This window comes from Falco peregrinus, chromosome 7 (assembly GCF_023634155.1).
Source record: "Falco peregrinus isolate bFalPer1 chromosome 7, bFalPer1.pri, whole genome shotgun sequence".
In the NCBI taxonomy this organism is placed as follows: domain Eukaryota; kingdom Metazoa; phylum Chordata; class Aves; order Falconiformes; family Falconidae; genus Falco; species Falco peregrinus.
Genome location: NC_073727.1, coordinates 17,769,252 through 17,789,132, shown reverse-complemented (window position 1 = coordinate 17,789,132; position 19,881 = coordinate 17,769,252). Strand labels below are relative to the sequence as shown.

The following is a 19,881-nucleotide window of genomic DNA, read 5'->3' as shown; positions in this document are numbered from 1 at the left end:
TGGGGCCCTTGTTCTGCTTCAGGAGAGGACAGTGTGGGGCTGGCAAGGTGTGCAGGGAGAAGAGGGATAGTGACCACCTCCCAACAGACAGCCCAGTACCAATCAGGATCCATTTTAATCATCATTGGTGTGTAAACATTGGTTACTGTCCATTAATGCTCGGTCGGTCTGAGCAGCAGGAGATACGTGGTTACAAGCCTAGATTACGCTGGAGTCTATGAGCGGGTTAGAGAAGGGGCTCTGCGCAGAGCCCCCTGGAGACAGTGTACTGCAGTCTGTCCCTTGAGCAGAAACCTAAACGCTAATTTGGCATTACAGAGCCTCACAAGAGCTGCTCAGTGCCACCAGGCTGCTGCTGCCAAGCCGCTGGCCCAGCCACCCGGGGCAGCTGCCCCCCTGCGCAGCTGGGCACTCAAGCCAGGCCATCCCAGCTGGGGAAGGGGCAGCTCTGCCCCCGCGCTGGGCCAGGCTCCGCGACACTGCTCCAGGGCTCAGCCTGGGCACGCTGCTCGCTGCTCGGGTTGGGCTGTTGCAGCCCTGGGAACGAGCCCTCTCCCAGCTGGAGCCAGCAGCAGGAGTTCAGCTGCCCCCACCCCAAAGGCAGCAGTGGGCTGGGGGTGAGCTCCCCAGCCCAGGGGAGCAGGGGAAGGTGGATGTAGCAGGTGAGAGGCACGTTGATTGCAACCTGGCTGCAGGTCGTACATTCCTCAGCGAAGGCCCTCGGCTGTTGCTGTCTTAGGAAGGGGGGCACTACAGATCTTCATCACCAATGCCCTCAAAGGCGTAATTGCCATGGAAGTTGTTAGCGCCCACATCGTTAGCAGAGCTGGAGTGGCTGATCCCTCGAAGGCTGACAGAGGTGAGCTTGCTCTGTGGAGAGGGAAGGCATTAGGGAGGATCCCACTCCCCCCTGCTTTGTACGAGGGTGATGGCGACAGTGCACCCACACACAACTCACCGAGAGTTTGGCCATCGGCTCCCGGGAGGCGTCAGGCGAGTCCTGTGGGGATGGCACAGTCAGGCAGCACTGGGGTGGTGGGACATGCCAACCACCCTACCCACCATTAGCCACCACTCGCCCTCCTGGGACAAGGCCAGGCTACCCTCTCTTCCCTCCCCCGGGGAGTCTGGCTCCTGGAGACTGGTCCATGGTTCTTTCTCTTCCCATGGCTATGGGAATGGGGCACAGCAGCCCTGCTGTCCTCTGGGCTTGCCCCAGCCCTGCCAAGGGGACAGTGGCACCTCTGGGGGCGGTAGGCTCTGGTACCCAATACAGCAAAGCCAGCCCACAGTCACACTGGTCTCCCCCTGCCAGGGCCACAGGGTCCCACTCACCAGCAGTGGGGGCGATTTCACAGCCTGCTGGCTGTCTGAGCGCCGCAGGGTCCCATTCACCCGCCGGCGAAACATCTGCAAGGGGAGAAGCTCAGCTCAGCCGCAGGGTCCCCAAGGGCAACTCCAGAGGTTAAGATGGCCCCTGGGGATCCTTGAGCCGGCCCCATCCTGAGAAGAGCAAGCAGGGCCCAGCCTAGACCCCAAGGAGTCGCAGGGGCAAGATGGGATCCCACCCCAGAGACAACATCCAGCCCCAGCTGTCACCTTGCGGATGCTGCCTCCAGACTTCTTCACCATCAGCTCGTCCACCATGGACTGAAGGCAGATGCTCAGCATGATCGCCTGCAAGGGAGAGGTGTCATGAGGCTCCACGCACCGCACAGCCTTCCCAACACACCACGCCAAGCCCTTTCCTGCACAGCCACTCCCTCGCTCCCATCCTTGTCCGCTGCCAGCCTGGCACGCAGGCAGCCCTACCTGCGGGCTGGTGATGGTGACCCACTGCAGCCGGTCCTTGCTCATTAGATACTCGAAAGCCAACTCCAGCTTCACCTCAGACTTCCCTGGGCTGCTCCCCGAGGGACCATTGCTCATTGGCACCTGCAAGGGCACGTGCTAAGGCTGGGAGCCTCCAGAGGGAAAGACGCCAGCTTCCCAGGACCCTCTGCCAAAAGGGTAGCCCCAGCTGGCTGCTGGACACCCTGCCCAGCTCCCACTGGCCTTCCAGCACCGTCAGGTCCCCCTCACAGCGGCAGGCCCCTCAAATGTCCTCACACCGATGACCCCCTCAACCCCAAATCACGACTCGGACCTTCCCCAGGCCAGCTGGGCTGGAAGCAGGCAACACATCCAGCACCTTTCCCAGGGACAGCTGCTGGACCGGCCCAGCACAACCAGGTCCCACCAGACCCCCACGAGCCTTCCCTGCTCTCCAGGGCCCCACAGGCAAGTGGCACTCACCGAGGATGTGACCCGCCAGCACCGCATGCGTGTGACCTTGAAGCTGCCTTCCTTGATCTGCTCGCTCGGCAGCCGCACCTGGAAGTTGAGCTCATTGTTGCCAGCACTAACGACGACATGGCATCCCTTCTCAGGGAAGTCAGTGACGCAGGGGTCAAACTTGAGATAACCGTAGTACTTCAGGGTCTGCGCCAGGCGGATGAACTGTGGACAGAGCCAGGGAAGTTCAGCACAGACACCACAACTCCTGAGCCAGGAACAGGCAACGAACTCAGCACCACGCGTTCACACAGGACTGGTGACAGGCCAGTGCCTGGACTGCTCCAGTCACAGCATCCTGCCCTCCCCTACCTCCTTCTTAGAGACTTTTTCCTGCAGGGACTTCAGCTGCCGGTGCTGTTCCTTGTTGACAAGGATCCATCCATGCTCGATGTCTGACACCGTCTACCAAGAAGCAGAGGCTGGTGAGCAGTGGGGCCCACCTGAGACCCCGCACAGCCATAACCGAGGGGTGCAGTGCCCCTCCTCACCCAGCTGGGCCACACAGACCCTCACCTGAGCATACAGCAAGTTCAGCCCCACACGATGCTCCATTACATCATCATCATAGGAGGAGTCCCAGTAGCTAGAAGGGAACCACATGGGTCAACTTATTCCCCAGCTCCAAACAGCAATGGGGAGAAATACATCTCCCATGCTGGGGCAAGGCGCCGAGCCAGGTCTCTGGCCAGCTCCCCTGGTAGCCCATCAGTTGCCACACCCCAACTCCCCCTCTCAAGCCGATGCCAGAGGCAGCAAGGGTCGTGTCTGGGAAAACAGAAACAGGGACCAAATCCAGCAGGGCAGCCTGGCCCCCGGTGTCACGGCCTGGGACACCTGGGTGTGTTGCTGGGAGCCAAAGCACCCTGCAGACAGCAATGGTGAGGCAGGGGGCGGCCCCTGTGCAGAGCAGGGCGCCCCAGACACTACCCCACTGCTTTGGCAGTCACTGCCCCCTCCAGCCCTGCCACTCACCTCTTGCGCAGGATGATCCTGAACTCAGGGTTATGCAGGCTGGTGACGGACACATACGGCAGCTCAAACTCCTGCAGCTTCCGCACGACTGCAGGGAAACAGCAGCTCAGCAGCAGCTTGGGGCAGCAGGAGCCCACCAGACCCCCACCAGCCAGGACACCCCAGGGGAACACGCTGGATCCCCCCACCCAGGACCGTCTGGTCCAAGCACACAGCTCTCACTCCAGGGCAGGGTGCAGGGTAGACATCCCACCGCAGCCCTTGTGGGTCTCCAGTGCGCTCTACTCACAGGAGAAAGCTCCATCCTTGGTCTCTCTCACTAGGAAAAGGCTGAAGTAGCCAACCAGGTCATCTGGCAGATCCAGCTTGGAGGCCACAGCCTGGGAGCAAGAGCAGGAGGTCACCACTTCCTGCAGAGAGGCAGCACTTCTACATCCTTACCCCGTGGCAGGATCCAGCCTGCACGCATGCTCTGGGGCCTCCCAACAGCAGGAAGGCAGCACCTCTGCTGGGCTGGGGGCCAGGGCAGGACAGGCAAGTGGGGCCCAGGGGATCACTGCCACCATGATAGAGCTGGGAGCCTCCTGACATCAGTCTGGACCCAGAAAGGGTCACGAGCACATCGGCATGCTCTTCCCAGCTCCACCGCTCTTCAGCCCCTCTGGACAACCCTGCTCTGTGGGGTGGGTAGGGATGCGGCAGGGAGGGCCGAATGGCTGCCAGGCTGAGGGAACCCCTGCAACATGTGGGAAACCACAGAACTCAGCAGGAAGAGCTGGTCCCACCCAACACAAGAACTTTCGCACCTCAAGGACATCCTCTGTCTGGTCCGAGGTAAGGATGGTGACCTTAACCTTCTGGCCATTGGAGAGCAGCACTTCCAGCACCACCTCCTCTGTGGGTATCTGCTGCGTCTCCTGGAGAGAGAAACTGGACTGGCACCCTGGCCCCTCCACCGCAGACCACCCTCGCACCACTCAGACTGCCCCACAGTCCAAGGGCCCCAGCACGCACTGCCCAGTCCCAGTGGTCAGCACTCACCCCCACACAGGCTGCCCCAGCAGCCCACCACATCCAGCGGCTCCTGCCCCCTCACCTGCTGGGCCTTGCGCAGAAAGCTGTTGAAGGTCTCACTGCCTCCCAGCGTCGGGTCCTGCCGCACTGGGGGTGGAAGATGAGCAAGGAGTCAGACGTTAAGATGTGGGAAGGGGCGGGGACCCAAGCCAATGCCCATCCACTCGGTGGCCCCTCAGAGCCTGCATCCAGACTAAGCATGCACTGCATGTAGGGGGTACACATTGGCAGCCACGGACTCCCCACAGGTGGAGGCACTAGTGGGTCTCACCTCTGCCAGTGCAGGGAAGGGGAAGGGGCTGGGACAGACGAGCTGACACCCAGTGGACAAGGCCAGCTAACGCCAGAGCAAGACTGAGAATACCAACATGAGACACAGTAAACGTAAAAGTGTGGGAAGGAAGATGCGGGCAGTGCCCCAGTGCCCTGAGCAACCAAGAAGGGGACAGCTGGCCCTGAGCTGCAGCGCAGGGCAGACCCAGCTTACCAGCCTGCATGTATTTCTCCAGCTGTTCCCGTCGTTGCTCTACTTCTGCCGGGGTGAGTGTGAAGATCTTCTTTGGGGGAAAGGCTGGGACCACATTAGCACCATACTCTTTCCTTAACTGGGAAGAGAGCAGAGTGCTGCCAGTGCCTCCAGGGAGATAGTGGCTGCTCTGACCCCCCACCCCAGCTGATTTCCAGGGGCCTGGCAAGGGGACCAGAAGGCTCAACAGCCTTCCTCATCCAAATGGACAGCCAGCAGTTTGCAAGAAGGTGGGATGTCACAGAGCAGGAGGAGGCCTGTACCCTGTGCCAAGGAACAGAAACCAACACCCTGCCCACAGCCAGCGCAGCAGCCAGCATGCCAGCTCTCCAGCAGCGCTCAGTGCCTCCCCGCAGCACCCAGCGGGCCACGAGCACAGCAGACCCCACAGTGCTGCCCTGCAGGAGTGGGGTCAGTCAGCAGCAGCTCCCACCGCTGCTGGGGACATCTCCCTACCTGCTCATGCAGCCCCAGGAGCTGGCTGTAACGCACTCGGCAGTGCAACACCCCATTCACGTGGATGTTGTAGGCCTGCAGGGAGAGACACCAGTCAGATCCCAGCACCTGCCCAATGGAGGGGCCCCAGGGCCTGCCCAGCTTGGGGCACACAGGCCACCCCAAGGAGAAGCCTCTGCAGGGACCGGCCCAGGAAGATGTGACACCCCTGAGGACCGTGCCGAAGGGCAGATAGGGCACCCCCAGCCATCCCTTCCTGTCAGCAGAGGTCAGCTCCTGGACCCACCAGGTCTGGAGGAAGCACCAGGACCCACCTGGAACCCTCACGTGCCCATGCCAGGCCAGGCACCACCACAGCAGCTGGGTTTGCTTTGCAGGCACCAGCCCGGTCACAGCAGCTGGGTTTGCTTTGCAGGCACCAGCCCGGTCACAGCGGCATGCCACCCGCTGCCTGGACCCCCTCCATGTGCTGCCCTGGAGCACACAGCTCCGCAGCACTTCCCTCACAGGGCCGGAGATTTCTCCGGCTCTCAGGGGCAGCACCCTCAGCAGCCGGAAGAAGAGCAGGGCCCTCACACTCCAAAGCTGCCCGTGGACACCGATGCATGCAACCAGCAGCCCCAGGCAGGCACAGCCACAGCCCTCAGCCCAGCCAGGACCAGGAGGGGCTGCTGTCAGCAGTCAAGGGCTACGCATTAGCAAGCACAGACTGATCAAATGCCCAGGACTTGCACAGGTGAGTATAAGAACAGCACTGGAAGGTTTCTGTGTGCTGCTCCTCTGAAGACACATCAGCGTCAGCACAGACCTGCAGCCCAGTGGATATGGTCAAAACTGCTCAGGAAGTACAAGTGCATCCAAGAGGTGTGTCTGATGAACACCAGGAAGACATAACCCTGCAGCTGCCCAGCCACTGGGAGAGAGTATGGAGCCATATTGCAGCCCCAGGGATGCGGGTGTCCCCAAGTCAGCAAGTAAGGAGACCCCTCCCCACTCCCTGCGGCAAGAAGTGGCAGCCAGCAGCTGCTCTCCATTCTGCAGGCCCACAACATTTGGAGGAGCGAGCACAGCAACGCAGTGGCGAGCACAGCAACCTGGGCTGTGCTCAGGCCAGCAAAGCAGGAGCCTGGCATCCAGTCAGAGAGCTGCACAGCCGGGATGTCCACGCCACCAAAGGCTGTGGGCCTGGGCTCTCTCCACCACCTCCTGGGATGCACAGCCACTGCCAGCCCTCACCACAGAGCAGGGGATTCCTTCCTCATGTGCTGCCTGCCTGCCCACCCCTGGGCCACCACAACATGCCCCAGCACTACCGGGGTGCTGAAAGTGTAAGGGTTGCTGCAGAGAGCCCGGCAGGACGTGCCTCCCACCCCAGCCCCAGGACATGCCCCCTGAGCCAGGGGAGAGGCTGGAAACCCTCTGGGACACCTCTGCCCCAGGCAGCACCAGCCCAGCCAGGGCTCGTCTGTCCCACAGCTTGGAGGGAGCCCTACAGAGTTGGGGAGGCAACTGCCCCTGCTGCAGGGGATCCCACAGAGCTGGGCCCTGGCTGCTGCCCCCTCTGCCCTGCACCCCTGCCCCAGCTCAGGTCTCCACTGATGCCACAGGCACAGGGCCGCACAGCACACAAGCCCCAGCCACTCCATGCCCCAACGACCGATCCTCTCAGGGGACAATGCTATCCCCTCTGTGCCGGAGCAGGTCCTGCTGTCCCCAGAACGGTGTTTGGGAGGGCAGGAGGGGTGCACTGCAGGGGCTGCAAATGTGCCTGCAGGCAGCGATCACAGCCCAGCCAGGTATCACCAACTGCTCTTTCGCTCACTGGAAGCCCCAAGCGTCCTGCCCCTGCAAGCTGGGGCTGCCCAGGGTCAGCAGAGGCACCTGGGCAGGCCACGCTGGAGCTCAGCTGCCTTCTCACACCATCCTCCAAGCCAAAGGTCTTGCCAAAGGTCAAGCCAAAGGACCCTGCTGCGCAGGGTCCCTGTCGAGGGCCCAGGAGACCGGTGCGGGGCAGGGGTGGCCAGGTGGCGCAGGCAGCACTCACGCCTGCCCAGCATCAGCTCGGGGGCTGGCACCGGCAAGGCTCTCTGCAGGGTCACCAGCTCCTGCTCACAGCTGGGGCTGCAGAGGAGCAGTCCTCTGATGCTGGGGATGCTGGGGACACGGCCCTCCCCCACCCAAGGGGCCATCGCGACACCTGAGGCCAAAGTGCAGGGGGAGGCACAGGGCCGAACCTCGTGGATCACCAGGGCCCTTCGCCGCCCTTCCTGCAGCCCACGATGACGGCCACCCCTGTCCCCCACGCACCGCGCATCCCAGACGGTTGAGACCCCCCCAGAGAGGGATGTCGGCAGAAGCGGGGGGCTCGGGGTCCCCGCGGCACGGCCGCGAGGCCCAGAGCTGGTGGGCGCGGGCCAGGCCCCGGCCCTGCGGCCGCACCCGGGGGGCTCTGCCCACCACAGCCCGCGCCGAGGCCTCGGGGAGCCGCTCCCGGAGGTGCTCGGCAGCCGCAGGGCGGGCACGGCCAGCCCAGCAAAACAGGAAGCCGGGAGGAACGGACGGGCCGCCGGGCCAGGATGAGCCGGGGCCCCCCGGGCCGCAGCGCACCGGGCGAGCCGCTCCCCCCCACCCCCGCGCAGGGCACGGCCCCAGCACCCCCACTGGGGTCGCAGCCCAGGGACACTCCCCCGAACCCGCCGGGATCTGGCTTGAACCGCAGGGCCCGGCCCCGGGGCGCAGAGGCGGCGCGGCCCGACGCCCGCCCGGCCGTCTGGGGGGTGGCGGCCGGCCACGGGGGAGGGCTGGCCGCCTCCCCCGGCCCCCGGCCCGCACAGGCCACCCGCCACAGGGCCCGCGGGCTCACACGGCCCCAACCAGGCAGGGCGCGGGCAGCGTCCGCCCCGGGACAGCGGACTCGCACCCGGCCCCACCGGGCGCTGTCCCCGCCGCCGCGGGGCCCCGCCGCAACCGGGCCGCATCGCCCCGCTCCGCCCCGCGGGACAGCGCCGCTCCGGCCCCGCTCACCACGTAGGCGGTGCCGCCGTCGCCGGCGCGGGTCTCGGTCTCGGGGATGGAGAAGTGCATTGCGGGGCCGGGGCCGGGACGCGCGCCCCCGCTACCTGCCGCGCGCCGCCATGTCGGGCCGGTCGCTCCCCGGCGCCGCCCCGCGGGGGCCCCCGCGATGGCGAGGCCGGTGGAACCGCCCGCCGGGGCCGGCCCGCCCCGGCCGCCCGCCCCGCCCCGCCCCGCGGGAGCCTGCCGCAGCCCCGGGCCCGCTGCCCGGCACCGTCCGGCAGGGGCCGCGGCTCTGCCCTGCCGCGCTCGGTGCTGGGCGCCGGCCACGGGGAGGGACGGCCCGGGAAAGGGAACAGCCCCCCCCGCCCGCGCCTTGGCTGCGGGGTGGCGTCATCGCGCGTCACGCGGAGGGCCGCCGACGTCACGGCAGGTGGTGCAGAGACGGCGGGCGGCAGCGGCCTCCGGGCGGCAGGGGGCGCTGCGGCAGGGCGCCATGGCGGAGCGGGCCGCGCCGGACGGTGAGTGCGGAGCCGGCGGGGGCACCCCGGGACCCCGCCGCTCGGCACCCACCCAGCTGCCCCCGCCAGCCTCTCCCCGGCCCCTCTCACCCTTTCCCCTCGTTCCAGGTGCGGGCCCCGAAGCAGCCGCGCCGGTGCCGGTGGGACCGCAGGTGAGCTGCGCCGAGGACCGGCGTGGGGCTGGGGGCCGGGGGCCTGCATGGGGGCCGGGGGCTGCCTGACGGTCTGTGCCCGCAGGACCCAGAGCTCTCCCGGGAGGAGAAGCTGCAGCTGCGGAAGGAGAAGAAGCAGCAGAAGAAGAAAAAGAGGAGCGAGAAGGGGCCGGCAGCTGAGCCCCCGGAGCAGGGGACGCCCTCCGACCCAGGGCAGCCGCGGGGTGAGGACCCCCTTCCCCCGAAGCAGCCAACAGCCGGGGAGCCCCGCCGCTGACCACCCTGAGCTGGGACAGCCCTGCGGCAGGGCCCTGGTGGTCTCTCGGCTGGGAATGCCCCCAGGCTGGAACAGCCCTGCTTAGGGGAGGCTGCAGCAGCACCTCCAGCATATCCCACTTCTCTGCACCCAAGCCCTGGGCCTCGCTGCCCCAGACCCTGCATTCTTGCGGGGCTGAGATTCAGGGAGGCCGTTCCCCTCCCCACCTGGCTGGCCTGCTGGTTCCATGTCAGCTGCGCGGGGTTGTCAAGGTGCTGGAGAATGAGGGGTTTAGTCCCACCTGCCCCTCCAAAGGCAGACCCTTGCACAGAGGAGGGCCTCCCTGCCATGGGCTGCTCCACGTGCTGGGCTACATCTCCTGGTGGTAGAGGCTGGGCACAGACTTCCCTCTTCTGTCTCCTGCAGTAGCTGCTCACCCCACGTTCCCGCCAGCCTTGGCCGATGGCCCCAACGATGGCAAGAGGCCCCCAGCGGGCAAGAGCAAAGCTGAGCTGCGAGCAGAACGCCGGGCCAAGCAAGAGGCTGAGCGGGCCCAGAAGCAGGCCAAGAAAGCAGAGCTGAGCCAGGCAGCCACAGTAGCCAAGCCCAGGCTGACCCCCACCGAGCCTCAGTCCGGTAAAGCTATCATCACCACAGGGTGCAGAGGGTGGGTGGGTGGGTGAGCAGGGAGGGAGGGGTCTGGGGTGAACACCTGCAGGGTCTGCCCATCTGATTCTTCCCTGGTGTCCTAGGCACTGCCCTGCCGCGTATTTCCCACATCTGGGGGCAGCGTGACTGGGCTGGGGGCTGCACAAGGGCAGTAACACCCCACACTGCCCTCCCCACTATCTTCACAGTGGTAAAGCGGCTGCCAGAGCACGTACAGGTGGATGACCCTGCTGCCCAGAGGAAACTGGCCAAAAAGCTGGAGCGGCAGCAGGTAGGAGGAGGGCTGGGTAACAGGCTGCATGCTTCAAGGCAGTCATGCTGTAGGTGTGTGGTGGCGGTCAGGTTGCAGGTGTGGTGGGACTGGGGCCTGCTCTCTGCTGGGCGGGGGGGACCTCTGGTGTTGCTACGAGTGAGCGCTGGGTGTGGCTGGTGGCACTGGAGTGAGCAAGGCGCTGTGGTGGCCATCATCAACACTGTGCGGCTACAGGTACCTCTGAGACAGGACTACGGCACCAAGGTCAACCTGTTCTCCCACTTGCACCAGTACAGCCGGAAGAAGCCGCTGACGCAGCAGATGAGGTATGTGGCCTCTCAGCCCAAGCCATTAGCAAATGTTTGGCTCTTTGGCTGGCCTGGCTACAAAACAGCTGTAGTGAAGGGGTACCCTGGTCCTGTGTGTGGGCTGGCCTTGATGGGGTGGCAGGGGACACCTTCGCTTGCTTTGGGGAGCAGTGGCACCGGCAGCTGGGTGTCCTGCCCATGGGATGAGGAGAGCTGCCCTCGGGGAGGGCAGGGCCACAGGAGAAGGGTCTGAGGGGTTAGCCTGACTCCAGCTCACAGAGTAAGTAGGGGCTGACTGACACCTCCCTTCTTGGGCTGTCCCTCAGGTGGTTTGGCTGCGGGCCTAGCAATGGGTTCTTGTTCCTAGGCTGTAGAGGGCCAGTGCTGACAGCTCTCTCATATTTGTCCCTGCAGCATCCCCTCCACTGTAATTCACCCAGCTGTGGTGCGCCTAGGCCTCCAGTACTCCCAGGGCATCATCAATGGTTCCAATGCCCGTTGCATCGCCCTGCTGGAAGTCTTCAAACAGGTATGTGAGCAGCTACCCATGCCCACCAGGCAGCAGGGGCATTGCACCAGGCACAGGCAGCTCTTCCCGTTCCCTGACTGCTGAGGCTATATCTGTGCTCAGTCATCCTCAGCCTCTTCCTTCTGACCATACCCAGGTCTAGGCCCTGCTGGTATCCTGTTTCAGTGCTGCCACTGCAGATTTAAGTTCCTGGAGCACCCCTTTGCCCCCTGCCACATGAAAGCATGTCAAGCTGTACAGTACTCACTTGTGCCTGGTCTGCAGCCTCTTGGGCAAGGGTGGTTGTGTGCCCTGCCTGGTCAGAAAGGGCAGGTGCCCTAAGCTCAGCTCTCTTCCTTCTTGTCTCAGCTGATCCGGGATTACTCAACTCCCCCAAATGAGGAGCTGTCACGGGACCTGGTGGCCAAGCTGAAGCCACACATCAGGTGAGGGCTCCCAGTGCCAGCGCAGAGGGACTGAAACTCCTCTGAGGGTGGTCCATTGGTCACCTCTCTGGGTTGGTGTCCACCCAAATCTGGGCTGACTTCCCTGGGGCTCTGGGTTCTGCCTCCCTGTGCACCATCCTTAGCTCAGCTGTACCCTCTCCTTTGCTTCTCCAGCCCTCCAGGCTGCTCTGGAGCTAAACCTGTTTCCTCTCTGCAGCTTCCTGAACCAGTGCCGGCCCCTATCAGCCAGCATGGGCAACGCCATTAAGTTCCTCAAGAAGGAGATTTCATGCCTACCCGACACCCTGAGAGACGAGGAGGTGAGTGGCCTCACCCGAGCAGCAGGCTCCAGCCCTCTGGATGCAGGTGCCATGTGGTGGTGGTACGTGTCAGGAGACCCCTGAGGCCACATGGCTAGTGGGCTGAGAGGAGTTGGCTGGTGAGTCTGAGCAGTAAATCTCCATGGGATGACCAGAGCAACTGACCCAGGAGGTGCAGGGGAGACAACAGGCAGAGCTGGGAGGGCCTAATGGCAACATCAAACGCATAGTCAGGCACCACAGTCTGCTAGGAGGCTTGTGCTGGGACAGGAGTGGCCCTGCATGTCCTGCAGAGCCCCTGTCCCAGGGGAAGGTGCCATTCAGTAAACGGACTGGTTAGAAGCAGGGCCAGGCTCTCCACTTGCAGGCAGAGCTGAGCCTGCTGTCCTGCCAGGCTGCAAGGGACCACAGAGTGTCCATGGTGTGGCAAGGCCATGCTGTACATGATCGTTGTATCTCCCTAGGCGAAGGAGAAGCTGCAGAACACTATTGACAAATACCTGCGGGAGAAGATTCTTCTAGCAGCTGAAGCCATTTCAAGGTCTGCCTTTGAGAAGATAAATGACAATGACGTGATCCTGGTGTACGGATGGTAAGAGGAGAGCCAGGGCAGCAGGTGGAAAAGGGAAACAGAACAGCTGAGTGAGCATGGGAAGCTCTTGCAAAAGCAGTTTTTCAAGGGTGGGAAGGTCAGTGTTGCCCAAGGGTGAGGCAGGAGTTGTGTTCTGGGGAGGGGGCAGTTGGAGGTGCCAGCCAGAACATGGCTGTGGTGGGAAGCTGGTAAATGAAAGGCACAAGGGAGAAGTTTATGACCAGTGCAGCAGGATACAGCAGCGGATGAATGAGGGTGTCAGTACAAAGCAGAGCATGGCCCTGGGATCAGCACTTGCCAGCTGGCTGTGGATGTATTGTTAGTGCTTTAGAAAAAGCAGAGAGCTCATTAGGACTCTTGTCCCGTCCTGGGAGATGGGCAGGCTGATGAGCTCGCATCACGAGGTGGTGACAGAGCGCTTTCTGCCTGGCAGCTGCCAAGGGGAATGCTAAACCATGTTTGTGGAGCACAACGGACAGTGTTGGCAGGCTCGGCTGCAAGCAGGCATCCTTGGAGGGCCCCATCGCAGGGGGACTGTGTCCTGCTGATGTTTCAAATTTTTCCGCACACAGGGACAGGCTAGATGCTGGAAGCAGTGGAGCCCTCAGGCTCATTAGAGGAACAAGTAGGAGGGTCTGATCAGGTAGCCTTATACCAGCCTATACTGATTAATGTTGTTGCGTTAGCACCTCAAACTCAGTTTGCGAGTGCCCGCATTTGCAGTGCCTGCCATTTCAACTAACCCAGGCTCCGAGACCCGCCACCCTGTCGTGTTGCAGTGGTGGGCAACACTTGACTGGGCCAAGAAGTACCTGATGGAGGCCCAAAGCCATTGCCGCCAGCAAAGCCTGTACTGAAGGCTCGTCCATATGACTTTGCTGTTCTTGTTCAGTGCTTGGCACTGTCCTCTGCACCTGTCCAGAGTTAAGTGTTTCAAGAAACCCAGATTCACCAGTTCTTCAATACAAGACATTTACAGAGTAGCCATGGCTGTTTACTGGCATTTTAAACAAACTGCAGCAAAGTAAAATGTCTAGAAGCAAAAATACAGAAGCTCGTTCTTCCTTTGAGGGACTGTGTCCCAGGAATTAGAGGTGGGAAAAGGAGTCAGAGACTGCTGTGACAAGAGAGTCCAGATGTGTGCCTCCTGTGTGGCTGGAGGAGGAGGGAGCAGGGGCAGGAGGCCAGTGCAGACCTGGAGTGTTAGGAGAGGGAAACTTGGAGAGGGTTTGGAGGGGGAGTCCCTCGCTGTGGTCACGGACAGCTGGAGGCCAGTGCTGCTTCCAGGGAGGGCTGACACATCACTTTTCCTGGGGGCTGATTCTCTGTGCAAAGACAGGGAGAGGGGGGCCCTGGAAGTGAGCGCAGCAAGAGGGTGTCTGGAAGGGGCAGCATTTGTAACGGCAAGGGTGGGCGTCAGCTCTGGCTGGACTCATCTCCAGGCAGCGCTAGCCCGTCAGGGTCTGGGTGGGAGCCCAGCTCCCGCCCTGGGTAAGGGAGACATTGCCCTTTTTCGGCTGGATATGCCTGGGGACCCACCATGGCAGCTGGCACCTGGCAGCGCCTGCTCTGCTGTGGCTGCTGGCAGCCAGCTCCTGCTGTGGGGCACCTGTCAGAGCTGCCCCCTGGGCAAGACCCCATGCTAGGGCTCAGGAAACCTCCCCGGCCAGCACCTGATGAGTCCTGCACCAGAGCCAGCACCAAGGAAGGTGTCCTGGCACTGGGCATCTCTGGGCAATGCTGGCAGCATGCAGCATCACCACGGGGCAGCTGGGGCAGCCAGGTGAGAGCCTGGCTTGGTTGGATGGGGCAGCCTCCTAACTGGTGTCCCTCAGCTCTTCCCTCGTGAACCGCACACTGTGCGATGCCCACGTGAAGAAGGGCCGGGCCTTCCGTGTGATTGTGGTGGATAGCCGGCCACGGCTGGAAGGCCGGGAGACACTGCGCCGGCTGGTGCGTAAGGGCATTCACTGTACCTATGTGATGATCAACGCCATTTCTTATGTGCTGCCTGAGGTGAGGAGCAGAACGGGGCTGTGCCGAACATGGAGGTGGGCATGAGGGAGGCTGCAGAATGATAAAAGGTGCTAACAGATCCTTGTGCTTTCCTGACAGGTGTCCAAAGTGCTGCTGGGAGCCCATGCACTCCTGGCCAATGGCTCTGTCATGTCCCGGGTGGGGACGTCCCAGATAGCGCTAGTCTCCAAGGCCTACAACGTGCCCATCCTGGTGTGCTGCGAGACCTACAAGTTCTGTGAGCGAGTGCAGACAGACTCTTTTGTCTCCAACGAGCTGGGTATGTCTTCTGTCCCCTTCCTCCCATCTGAGACCTGCTCCCTCTTCCCGCTGCTGGCCAGGATGGGCCACTCTGCCCTGCTGTTTTCCTTCCCTTCCCCTGCTCACAGGAGGGGTGGCCTGGCAGGCAGCAGCGGTTTGTGCTCCCAGGGCAGGATGGAGAGGTGCTGTGCCTCCCGCTGATCCTGCCGTCTGCCACTCTTTCCACAGATGACCCCGATGACCTGATCGTGCTCCGGAAGGGCCAGGCCCAGCTGGGTGGCTGGGCAGAGAACAAGTCCTTACGCCTCCTCAACCTGGTCTATGATGTGACACCACCTGACCTGGTAGATCTGGTCATCACAGACTTGGGCATGATCCCCTGCACCTCAGTGCCTGTAGTTCTGCGTGTCAAGAATGTGGACCAGTAGTAGGGACAGCTGCATGGACACTAATAAACCAGGCCCTCAATACACCTTGTCTGCCTTCTGTGATGTGGTACTGGCACCCTATGTCACCATAGGCTTAGCTCTGCACTTTTCTTGGGCATTCTGACACTCCTGCCCAGCTCAGCCCAGCCCCTCTCCTCCTGCTCCAGGCTGCAGTGGGGATCTTCCCTGTCCCTAGGCCCCTTCTCTGGGACCTGGCGGAAACGATGATGAGGATGCTATGGTGACAGCCCCTGGCTCACACCTGCTCTGGCTTCGGTTCTGGCAGCTACTAGAGTTTGTGTGGGAGAGCCTGGCACCTCGGACCCTGCAGCACCCCAGGGGTGCCAAGGCTGCTCCTGCAAGAAGGGCCTAGTGCAGGGTCCAGCCTGAGCAGAGGCTGGGGACTCTGGTATGGGAAGGGAGTGGCTGCAGCATTCCCATCCCTTTCTGCAGCAGTAGAACCGGTGCTCATCCCAGCTCTAGGGCAGGCATTGCTGTGGGCTGTCTGTGCTTCCGCCCCTGGAGCCTGTCGCTGCTGGTGCCCTGCACGTTCCCAGCTCTGGGGCGCGGGGGGGAGTGCAAGAGATCGGGGGTGCTGGTTATCCTGGCCTCTTCCAAAAAAGGCGGGGGTCTGCAAACACAGGTCTGCAATCCTGGCCGCGGTGGTGGGCAGCAGCATGCTCTGTGTTCCCAGCCGGGAGCGGGGTGAGGAAGGCCGGGTACTGACAGGGCTCGAGGGCCGGCGCCAGGCCGTGGGTCCCTGAGACCCCCTACGGCTAGCTGAGCTGCCGGGTGATGCCCCCCGGCTGCGTTATTAGGCGCAGGGGGCAGGCACAGCAGCAACGGGCCGAGCCTTTCCCGCCTGGGGACGGGGGCGGCGGCGGGCGGGGCCCCGCGTATGGGGCTCACGGCTCCGCCAGGTGCGGGGTGGCCCGTGGGGAACGGAAGTCCCGCTGCTCCACAGCCAGGCCACCGCGGTCCGCCGGGACGGGGAGGTGGGGCCGGCAGCCCAGCTCGCTCCTGCGGAACCTCATCGCCTACCGCGGGCGGCGGGGCGGGGCCGGCGGGGCGTGGGCGTGCCCATGCAGATGAGGCGCCGCGCGGGCTCCTGGGGGCCCGTTCCCGGTCGGGGTCGGCAGCGGCCACGGGCGTCCGCGGCGTCGTGCGGGCGCGTGGCGTCGGGCAGGCGCGGGGCGCGTGTCGGGGCGTGTTCCGTGCTCGTGTTCCGCGCGCGTGTTCCGCGGTGGCCGCGTCGTGGGTGCGCGTGCGTTGTTGTGCGGTGTTGTGTTGCGGAGTCGGTGCTCATACTTACCTGGCAGGGGAGACACCATGATCAGGCAGGTGGTTTTCCCAGGGCGAGGCTCATCCCCTGCACTCCGGGTGTGCTGACCCCTGCGATTTCCCCAAATGCGGGAAACTCGACTGCATAATTTGTGGTAGTGGGGGACTGCGTTCGCGCTCTCCCCTGGCTCGCATGGTTAATAACAGACCCTGCACTTCTACAGCAGTTTCCCGGGCGGCAGCGCCCCATTCCCCCCCGGAAGTCGCCTCGCGCGCACCGGGTCGGGTTCGCTCCACCCGGCTCTGCATTATCCGTCCGCGGGGCCCTGAGGCGCCGCGGGAGCTGGTGCAGGATTTTCCTTTGACGAAACGTGCGAGGGGCTGCAATGACGGACGAGAAGGGCTTTAAACCCCGCAGGATGTTCAGCCGTCAGCCCCTGCAAACGGCCACCCACGGCCCCGGGGAGGTGCCGACGCCATCGCGCCGCTGCCCATCACCAGGTCAGCTCGCTGGGAAGCGGACGAGCGCGCACGGAAAGTGGCTTCAGCCGCGTGAACTGTCCTCGGGCAACTCGAGACCCTCCCCCGAGCAATGCCCCCTCCTCACAGAGGGCGCCCCCCCGAGAGCACGCGAGGGCGTAGGAAGGCGAGCGCTGTGCAGTTAAACGGGAGCCCAGGCGCGCACGAACGGCGATTGAAAATGACGATCGCGTGACTGGGGCCGGGCCACTGTCGCTTGGCGCGTGCGAAGTTTGCCCTCTGCTGGCAGCCCCGGGGTTGTGCGCAGGTAACGACCGCACCCAACCGTGCTTGCAACGGCGCTGGAGGCGCTGCCCGGGCTGGTTCATCTGTTTTTTAACCATGTGAGCCAGGGGAGAGCGCGAACGCAGTCCCCCACTACCACAAATTATGCAGTCGAGTTTCCCGCATTTGGGGAAATCGCAGGGGTCAGCACACCCGGAGTGCAGGGGATGAGCCTCGCCCTGGGAAAACCACCTGCCTGATCATGGTGTCTCCCCTGCCAGGTAAGTATGAGCACCGACTCCGCAACACAACACCGCACAACAACGCACGCGCACCCACGACGCGGCCACCGCGGAACACGCGCGCGGAACACGCCGCGACACGCGCCCCGCGCCTGCCCGACGCCACGCGCCCGCACGACGCCGCGGACGCCCGTGGCCGCCGCCGGCCCTGACCGGGAACGGGCCCCCAGGAGCCCGCGCGGCGCCTCATCTGCATGGGCACGCCCACTCCCGGCCGGCCCCGCCCCGCCTCGCTCCGCCCCGGCCGCGGAAGGACGCTCCTGCCGGGGCCGGGGCCGGGGCCGGGCCGCGGGGCACCGCCGCCGGTAACGTCCGGTCCCACCGCCCGCCGCGGGCGCCTCCGCCGGGCCGGCTCCAGCCGCCGCCGCCTCTCGCCACAGACACCCCCGCCCCCTTCCCGCGGCCCCTGGGACACCGGCACCGCCCGGTGCTGCGCGGGGCTCGGCCGGCCAGAGCCTCCGAGGGCCGGGCAGCCGGTGGAAGGGCCGCAGGTGCCCTGGGAGCGCGGGGGCTTCCAGCGCTGGGCCCCGCCACCCCATCGCCCATCCCGGCCGCTGGGCTGTATGAGCCTTCGCAGCCGTCAGTCCCAGCCCTGCTGCCTGACCCTCTCTTTCTTCCAGCCCCGGGGCAGGCGGTGCCGCGTACCCGTTGGCTTCAAGGCAGTGTCAGCCGAGCCCTCTCGTGCACCACTACCGCCGTCAATACGCCCAGCTGTGCCCGGTGCTGTCCTAAGCAGTTCCTCATCCACCCCCCATGCCTGGGGGCTGTTCCCACTGGCTCAAAGATTTTCTCCTGGTGCCTCAATCAGTATCTGACGTTCACCTCAAATGTTATGTGCAGCCGCTTCTGTCCTTGGCCTGGGCTCTGCACGTGCACAGCATGTGCTGTTGTCCAACCGGCCCCAGCCCACGAGCAGCTGCTCCGGTCTGTGGGCACCAAAGTTTGTGTCACTGTGTCCGTGAAGCTGGACTGGCAGCACCAGCAGCACCCCCACCATGGCAGGGCCTCGGCGGCAGGTCCTGCCCCAGCCAGTGCTCCATGCGGGGGGATGGCTTGTGCGGGCAGGGGAAGTAGCACGCGTGGGGCATTTGCCATGTTGTTTGGTGACATGTAACCGGCCGGTGGGTGTGTGAAGCACAAGCAGGGACAGTTTTGATCCAGAGGCAGCCGGGATAAACCCCGAGAGCCCCAGCAGTTCCCATGGCAGGACGAGGTTTAGGAGCACAACCAGCAGCACCCAGACACCGGGAGGGGGGCGAGGGGGTGGGTTTGCATTTGCCAAGGGAGCACAAGGGCGCACGGGGTGCTGGAGCTGGCGGGTGTGGGGCACTGTGACTGCGGGTGTTGACCGGCCCCTTGCCTTCACCGTGGAGGGCACAGAGGCTTTCAGGGCACCACGTGCTTGTCCCCTCCACGGGCACCTGCTCTTGCCGTGCCACTGTCAGCGCCCAGACCCCACGGTCCTGGCACTGGGGTCCCTGGGCTGCATGCGCTGTCGTCACAGACTGTGTAGGTGCTGTTGTGTTGAGCCGTAGCAGAGCCCAGCACAAGCCAGTACCGCCCAGTGGGATCCGGCCCAGCTACTGGAGCCCAGCGCCGTGGCCAGGGCTCCGTGGCCTCTGCCCAAACTGGGGCTGCAGCTCCCGCCTTCCCCTCTGCGGGCTCAGCCGGCTGCGGAGCACAGCCCGTGTCCCCGAGACACCCCCGGCCCCCTCGAGCACCCCCGGGCGCCCCCACGGTCCCGGCCACAGGCCCTGGCGCTGCCCCACGGGTCCCCTCCCGCTGCTGGCCCCGCTGCGGCTCCGGCCCCACGCAGCACCGGGAGGTGCCGGTGTCCCAGGGGCCGCGGGGCCGGTCGGGCCGCCGTGAAGGAGGCGGGGGTGTCTGTGGCGAGAGGCGGAGGCGGCGGACGGTGGGACCGGACGTTACCGGCGGCGGTGCCCCGCGGCCCGGCCCCGGCCCCGGCCCCGGCAGGAGCGTCCTTCCGCGGCCGGGGCGGAGCGAGGCGGGGCGGGGCCGGCCGGGAGTGGGCGTGCCCATGCAGATGAGGCGCCGCGCGGGCTCCTGGGGGCCCGTTCCCGGTCGGGGTCGGCAGCGGCCACGGGCGTCCGCGGCGTCGTGCGGGCGCGTGGCGTCGGGCAGGCGCGGGGCGTGTTCCGTGCTCGTGTTCCGCGCGCGTGTTCCGCGGTGGCCGCGTCGTGGGTGCGCGTGCGTTGTTGTGCGGTGTTGTGTTGCGGAGTCGGTGCTCATACTTACCTGGCAGGGGAGACACCATGATCAGGCAGGTGGTTTTCCCAGGGCGAGGCTCATCCCCTGCACTCCGGGTGTGCTGACCCCTGCGATTTCCCCAAATGCGGGAAACTCGACTGCATAATTTGTGGTAGTGGGGGACTGCGTTCGCGCTCTCCCCTGGCTCACATGGTTAAAAAACAGTCGTGGACTATTTA

The 19,881-nt window shown here is 64.4% G+C and overlaps 3 protein-coding genes and 3 non-coding genes across 7 annotated transcripts; 3 read left to right on the top strand and 3 right to left on the bottom strand.

The window, feature by feature from the left end:
- Window positions 1-96: 96 nt before the first annotated feature.
- Window positions 97-8,589, bottom strand: SNX17 (sorting nexin 17). The gene is made up of 15 exons (XM_055809420.1): window positions 8,390-8,589; window positions 5,366-5,440; window positions 4,871-4,988; window positions 4,406-4,470; window positions 4,116-4,226; window positions 3,599-3,689; window positions 3,310-3,397; window positions 2,851-2,920; window positions 2,647-2,739; window positions 2,296-2,499; window positions 1,813-1,935; window positions 1,600-1,677; window positions 1,336-1,410; window positions 959-1,000; window positions 97-870 (listed from the first exon to the last, which is right to left on the bottom strand). Exons 1-15 carry the CDS (start codon window positions 8,447-8,449, stop codon window positions 751-753), a joined length of 1,413 nt encoding a protein of 470 aa, XP_055665395.1. The 5' UTR covers window positions 8,450-8,589; the 3' UTR covers window positions 97-750.
- On the top strand, window positions 8,547-15,151 carry EIF2B4 (eukaryotic translation initiation factor 2B subunit delta). Of its 2 annotated transcripts, none has more exons than XM_055809418.1 (13): window positions 8,547-8,898; window positions 9,007-9,050; window positions 9,136-9,274; window positions 9,736-9,942; window positions 10,164-10,246; window positions 10,463-10,554; window positions 10,951-11,065; window positions 11,414-11,490; window positions 11,708-11,810; window positions 12,275-12,402; window positions 14,238-14,418; window positions 14,518-14,698; window positions 14,908-15,151. In XM_055809418.1, the coding sequence occupies exons 1-13, from the start codon at window positions 8,547-8,549 to the stop codon at window positions 15,105-15,107; spliced, it is 1,902 nt and encodes a 633-aa protein (XP_055665393.1). In that variant the 3' UTR covers window positions 15,108-15,151. The 2 variants fall into 2 exon arrangements, with proteins under 2 accessions (XP_055665393.1, XP_055665392.1); XM_055809417.1 differs by having other exon boundaries at window positions 9,733-9,942.
- A 993-nt stretch (window positions 15,152-16,144) lies between these two features.
- LOC129784884 (proline-rich protein 2-like) lies at window positions 16,145-19,684 on the bottom strand. Its single transcript, XM_055810493.1, has 3 exons — window positions 19,204-19,684; window positions 17,462-17,890; window positions 16,145-16,419 (listed from the first exon to the last, which is right to left on the bottom strand). The coding sequence occupies exons 1-3, from the start codon at window positions 19,682-19,684 to the stop codon at window positions 16,145-16,147; spliced, it is 1,185 nt and encodes a 394-aa protein (XP_055666468.1).
- Window positions 16,412-16,575, top strand: LOC129784960 (U1 spliceosomal RNA). The gene has a single exon (XR_008748283.1). It is a non-coding gene; the product is annotated as a U1 spliceosomal RNA (small nuclear RNA).
- Window positions 17,258-17,421, bottom strand: LOC129784959 (U1 spliceosomal RNA). The gene has a single exon (XR_008748282.1). It is a non-coding gene; the product is annotated as a U1 spliceosomal RNA (small nuclear RNA).
- LOC114010655 (U1 spliceosomal RNA) lies at window positions 19,683-19,846 on the top strand. Its single transcript, XR_003552225.1, has one exon. It is a non-coding gene; the product is annotated as a U1 spliceosomal RNA (small nuclear RNA).
- Window positions 19,847-19,881: the final 35 nt, after the last annotated feature.

Bases quoted from the DNA above. Each gene is read 5' to 3' on its own strand.
- LOC129784884 (XM_055810493.1), bottom strand. From the start codon at position 19,684: ATGAGCACCGACTCCGCAACACAACACCGCACAACAACGCACGCGCAC. The intron at 17,891-19,203 runs GTGGGGCAGCGC...CGGCCCTCGGAG, and splicing joins CCAGCAGCGGGAGGGGACCC to GCTCTGGCCGGCCGAGCCCC. The intron at 16,420-17,461 runs GTGCGTTGTTGT...CTCCCCTGCCAG, and splicing joins TGGCCGCGTCGTGGGTGCGC to GTAAGTATGAGCACCGACTC.
- EIF2B4 (XM_055809417.1), top strand. From the start codon at position 8,547: ATGGCGAGGCCGGTGGAACCGCCCGCCGGGGCCGGCCCGCCCCGGCCG. The intron at 9,051-9,135 runs GTGAGCTGCGCC...CTGTGCCCGCAG, and splicing joins CGGTGCCGGTGGGACCGCAG to GACCCAGAGCTCTCCCGGGA. The intron at 11,491-11,707 runs GTGAGGGCTCCC...TCCTCTCTGCAG, and splicing joins AAGCTGAAGCCACACATCAG to CTTCCTGAACCAGTGCCGGC.
- SNX17 (XM_055809420.1), bottom strand. From the start codon at position 8,449: ATGCACTTCTCCATCCCCGAGACCGAGACCCGCGCCGGCGACGGCGGC. The intron at 4,227-4,405 runs GTGAGGGGGCAG...TTCTCTCTCCAG, and splicing joins TTCTGCGCAAGGCCCAGCAG to GAGACGCAGCAGATACCCAC. The intron at 871-958 runs GTGAGTTGTGTG...CCCTCTCCACAG, and splicing joins AGCCGATGGCCAAACTCTCG to AGCAAGCTCACCTCTGTCAG.